Here is a 6,000-nt window from a genome sequence, read left to right on the forward strand (position 1 = left end):
ACCACTTGCGAAAATATATAAAGATCGATGAACTTTTTCAAAGATATCAACATTTTATATATTCCTCGAATGCGAAATGTTTTAACTCATAATCTAACACAATTCTCTATTTCCTTGCTGCATAGAATTTTTTGGAATTCAACTTTCTCAATTTGGGTTGTAAACAACGCATTTATGTCGTATGAACATTTGAAAAAGATTATTAAGTAATATATTGAAATTGTTTACTGTAAAAAAATAGTACAAAGTATAGAAATCTCATATAATTAGAGGCTAATTACATCCTATCCCAGAAGTTTCCTCAATTACAAAAATCTCGAATTTTTCGTTTCTTTCAAATACATTCCTTGGTTGTCTAATACATTACTAATGATATATATTACTTCATGGGAGGGATGTATCCAAGAGGGGATATCTATGATCCGAGAGGGGATGAATGTATTCGATAGGGAATAAGAATATATCCGAGAGGGGATTATGATATATTAAGTTGTGAATTTATGTAATTTTTTCAACAAAATATGTGAAATTGTATTGGGCCCGTATCACGGGCCTTAAATTATCTAGTAACAAATAAGTGGTCGAATATATCTATGAATAACAAATAACTTTTTACGAGGCAACAGTTTATATTCTCTCAAGTTATATCCTAAATAAAGGCATAACAAGTTATGTCCTTGATGCCGAAATAAGGATCACTTTTTTGTTTTTTTAAGTTTGTATATTAGTATCATATAACATTCTATTTCATCTTCCTTTTGCTCTTTGATAACTAAAGTTGACGAATAATTTGCTTGTAAATTCCTTTTGTTCATCAATACAAAGCTTAGTTTGTGGCCTACTCATTGTGATCCCCTTAATTGAGGAGACACTCCTTCGAAAGTTACAAGATTATTTTGTTGAGTTTCTTAGAAAGAGTTGTCTTGTGCCTCGAAATCCATTTCAAAGATGGACAAGTAACATAAGCTTGTTTCCCTAAATTACCATCAACAACATGATGGCCAAACTCTATCAAACTATGGAATGTTAAATTGTTCAGATTCAAATTGTATCTTCCTCATTTTTTGTTTCCTAATTGCAATGTTAACAACGTTTAAAGAGAACAAAAAAAAAAAATTGTCCATGATGGTTGTGTATAGAGCAATCAATAAGGTCCGGCTCAATCCGTAATGTGATATGGTTGGAGTAAGCTTTTTAGAGTCCATTTAAAAAGAGGGTTTTTTAGCCTAGGATGAATAAGCATGTAGCCTACGGGGCTTGAACAATGTGGGTTTGGGAAACCCTAGGCTGAATAAGCATGTAGCCTATGGGGCTTGAACAATGTGGGTTTGGGCCGTTTCGTGGGCTAAATAAAAAATTAAAATATAATATAATACTAAGACCAACAAGAGAAGTCTAAACTTAAAGTCTTAAATCATGCCTATAAATATTAGTACAAAGTTCAAACACTCAAATATAAAAATTATTTTTTTGTATGATATTTCTTCATTGTTTCCTTGTTCTTTTACTTGAGTTTGATGCACTTGAGCCAATAATCTTTCGAAAACAACTTCTCTATCTCCATGAGATAGTGGTAAGGTCTATATACCAGGGCGGAGCCACCTTGTACTAAGGGGGTTCATCCGAACCCCATTCGACGGAAAATTATACTATTTATACATGGTTAAAATAATATCTTATGTATATAGTAGATGTCGAACCCCCTTCGGCTACTCTGTGTGTCTATTTCTACAGATTTTGAACCCCCTTATTGAAAATTCTGGCTCCGCCACTGCTACATACACTCTACCCTATGTAGAAATCATTTAGTGGAATTTCACTGAATATGTTGTTATTATACGATTATACCCAAGATATTTACATAAAATGAATGATTTCAAATTGACAACCAAATCTTTACTTGTGTCAAACGTAATAAGTATTATAAAAATTATTTTATTTGTGAATTTGAGATTTGGTAAACAAAGTAGTAATACCATAAATGTTGTCTTATCGATATTTCTATTCACATTTTAAAATTAGAATTTAAATTATAAAAATAAAAATAAATGGGCTGACCCATGTAACCCACGTAGTGATGAATTGGGCTGACTGCTGTTGACCCGCCAAAATAATGAATCAGCCCAACCTAACCCGTAAAGTTCTAAAGCCTGTATTGGCTTAGCTCAAATAGGGTAAAGTAGCCACATTGACAACTCTAGTTGTGTAGTATACCTACTTGATCCATTTTAAAAAATTAAACTTCGCTTATAACATTTAAATTTAAATTCTGACCCTATATCCATGTTGCATATGGAGAAAATATTCATTTAAGAATTCGTTCGATTCAACTTGGTCCCTATTAGATACGCGAATTCAAAATTTAACGTTTATGTGTTTTCCTATGCCAAAGGGGAAACGAACCGTCGTCAAGGAGGCTCCATTTCTATTAGTGCTAAATCAACAACCAACTTTGTTTACTCCGTTCCAAACTCATAGTTCTTATATGTTTAATGAATTTCTCAATATAAATACAGGCCTACGCAAAGGTGAGTAGGCTCGATAGCTCGATAACCCTCACTCTATACTTTAAACCCGCACCTGATTCCTACCGTCCACATGAAATGTTTCCACACCAGCAAACATTCCACACCCTCATAGTACTTTTGCATGAAAGATGTTTTCAGCAATATGATAAATACATTTGAGATTCTTGTAACATATATTTCTAATCCTGATTACAGCTTGCTAATCAAACTTATGACAAGCTAATAAGCTGCAAAATGGTCAAATAAATCTCCAAATCACTTAACAGAACTGTATAAACATGGATCAGTGAAGATCGACAGATTAAGAGCCTGAAAGTTCATCCTCATTGAAGGGGATATTCAATATCAGATGAGATTCATGACTACTTTAACGCCACTCGCACATTTTAAGAACCAGAATTCCGCAGTAATCATAGTCTGTTGCAAAAGGGTACTCCGAGAACAAAACGAGGTAAAGAAACCATGTTCAACCTACCATATATTTAAAAGAAAACAGAACAAAAGATGCACAAAAACACAATAGTAGTTATAAAGAAGCACATAACACATGATTATCCAAGTATACTATATATCCATAACGCAGCAATTGACGATAAGTAACACACAATTCGTTCATCTAAGCGAGACTTGTGTAACAAAGTTGGACAATATAGTTTTAAAATAACAACCAAAATGTAGTGAGTAACTCACACATTAGTCTAAAACAACTAGCTTCTGGTACTCTTCGCCGGAAATAGCAAGCTCCATCACATCCACAGGAGTAACAACTCCACCACCCTCTAAGAACATGGTCAACAGATTCTTAGAAAACCCACTCACAAGTGCTACACCATTCTGATTTTCCAAAACTGGAGTCGACCTGGAGTCTCGAAGGTTCCAAAACACGATCTTGGGCACATTGTTGTATCCCTTCTCTGCAAATTTTTGTTGAATTGCTTGATAGTCTGTCTCCCATGCATTTTCTGATGCCTCATCAAATTCCATATCACTGAACACAAACACCCTCTTTAGCATTTGATCCTCACTTAGATTTCCTTGTACCGTCACTTCCAAAATAGTATCAAAAACTTTCTGGAAGTTTGTGTTCATACCCCAGTTCATATTTCTGACAAACTCGGTCTTCTCTTTTAGAGTATCACCTTCAACTTTCTGCAGTTCAGGTGACTCACTGAATGTGATCAATTTTCCCTTCCATGGTTCCTCACTCAATTCTGAAACCAAGACACCAAGTGCCACAGAGACCTCCATCGGTATCCCACTCATACTCCCAGAAACATCACATACCGCAATACAATCACTTAATTTTCCTTTCTTACAAAGATCATCAACCATTCTTTTCCACTGAAGTTCAGCTACTTCTCCACCATCTCCGTCCTCCAATGCCCCAATAATCTCATGAGGCAGCAAAGCTCCAGCTGCAATTTTTGCCTTCCCCGACTTCACATCCTCAAGATATGCTTTAAACCTTTCTTGGTCATGTTTCAAAAAGTGTCCTTTATAGTTCTTCATAGCTACTGACGCCACCCTATTGTACGGCAAGGAATTCCACTTATTAGCACTCATATACACCTCCGGCAATTCCAATGCCTTATGTAAAGGCACAAGCACATCTTTTCTCAATCTATTTCTCACCCTATAAGTATAATGACCCTCTTCAACCCCATCGTATTCACTATAACTTTCTCTTGGAAACACCTTTTTCGCAATGCTCTCACACATCAAAGTAGCCTTATCATACGAAGAATCAACAGTCGGACACCATTTTGCAGCTAAACTAATCTCATTACTCTTCCCTGAATTCAACTTCTCTAGATCCTCCCTCAAAAGCTCAGCAAAGAAATCCGAAATCTTATCATGTAAACGCCTATAATGCTCATCCGAATAATACTTTTCAAACGCCTTCTCCGCCTTAGCTACATCTTTCTCCTTCCTCAAAACCCTAGCTTTCACTTGTTCTGCCTTAATTTCTTCCTTTAATTCCTCCAAACTTTTCTTAACTTTCATCTTCTTCTCCTTATTATCCTCACTAGGCCTACTCACCCTCTTAAACCTACCACGACCACCACCACCTCTACCCCTCGCTTTCTCCCTCTCCTCTTTCTCCTTTTTCCTCACAAATGGTCCTTCCAGAATTCTATACAAAATTTCCAGCAAATCCTTAAAATACCCAAAATCAGCAAAAGCATGAACATTACAAGCAAGGGTTTTAGGATGAGTATAATGCAACCAAAACGCAGCAGCATAAAACCCTTCTTTATCAGACTTACCTGTACCTCTAACGCCCCTGAGATTGCAAATCAGTTTAAGAGCCGTCAATGGGTTGTGAGCCCAAGCTAATTCCAGCCGTCCGATCAAATCATCCGGCGGTGTATCCGGCACAACATGAAAGAAGAAATCCAAACAAGGATTTCCAGATGATATGAAAGTGGCGGAATTGTTCTCCGTCAAACCCCTTAAGGGAAGCTTTGAAAGATCGAGATTTTTTATTTCATCAGATGGACCGGTGATAGGGATATCGACGGTTTCGGGGTCGTTGAGTGTTAGGGCGGATAACGGTGGTTCACGGCTGAGCGCCGGCGGACCAACAAGCAGAGATTTTGTTGTCATTTGATGAATGAATGGAAGAAGTTCCTTCAGTGAGAAAATACTACTATAAAAACACGTTTTGGACACGTTCAATGTGAAATTGAAAATGGAGGACTCATTATTTTATAATGAAAAAATGAATTGGGGTGGGGATGGGGTTTTTTTCTTCCACAAATACCCCTAATTTTAATTACTTAGCACTTAAGAAATGTAAAAAAAAAAATGTTATGATGTTAAACTAAAATATATTAAAATGTTTTTAAATCTTATGATCGTAGATATTGAAATTTTGTTGACTCGACGTGTTCAATTCAAATTGGGACTCTATGTGTTGTTCAATTTCGACTAGGATTACTCAACCCTAAATCCTAATGCATTCCTATATAAAAATTATTGTATTCCATTAAAAGACATTTCGAAAATTCCACCACAAATTTATGGAATATTCTATCAAATTCTTGATATTCCACAAATTTTTGTATATATATAATACAAGTAAATGAAAAACATTGTTGTAAAATATAGGATGAATGTAGAGTGAGACCCAACTCCTATTTCCAAGTTAAATTGCCAAACTTAGGTGCCCAAGTAGCATCACGTAATACGTATTGTAGCTCTCTGTCTTGCCCAAGCAAAGTTATTTCCCGTTCCTTCTTATTTATCAAATTTTAATTGGATATATTTATTAAAAAAATAATGATCGATATAGTAAATTTACTATTTTGTCTCTATTAATTAATAGAGTCTCGAATATAGTTATTCACTATATTTTTCAAAGATATTAACTTAATATTAATACATTAAGGGTATAATAAGAATAAGAAAAAAAAAATTGTCCTTTCTTGAAAAAGGAAAATCAAATCAGAAAATATTTGACAAATAAATA

General features: G+C 35.1%; 1 protein-coding gene across 1 annotated transcript; it reads right to left on the reverse strand.

Moving 5' to 3' along the window:
• Positions 1-3,114: 3,114 nt before the first annotated feature.
• Positions 3,115-5,191, reverse strand: LOC125852759 (uncharacterized). Its single transcript, XM_049532455.1, has one exon. The coding sequence runs from the start codon at positions 5,133-5,135 to the stop codon at positions 3,222-3,224; it is 1,914 nt and encodes a 637-aa protein (XP_049388412.1). The 5' UTR covers positions 5,136-5,191; the 3' UTR covers positions 3,115-3,221.
• Between the last annotated feature and the right edge of the window lie 809 nt (positions 5,192-6,000).

The sequence above is a fragment of the Solanum stenotomum genome, unplaced genomic scaffold, assembly GCF_019186545.1.
Source record: "Solanum stenotomum isolate F172 unplaced genomic scaffold, ASM1918654v1 scaffold5017, whole genome shotgun sequence".
Classification (NCBI taxonomy): domain Eukaryota; kingdom Viridiplantae; phylum Streptophyta; class Magnoliopsida; order Solanales; family Solanaceae; genus Solanum; species Solanum stenotomum.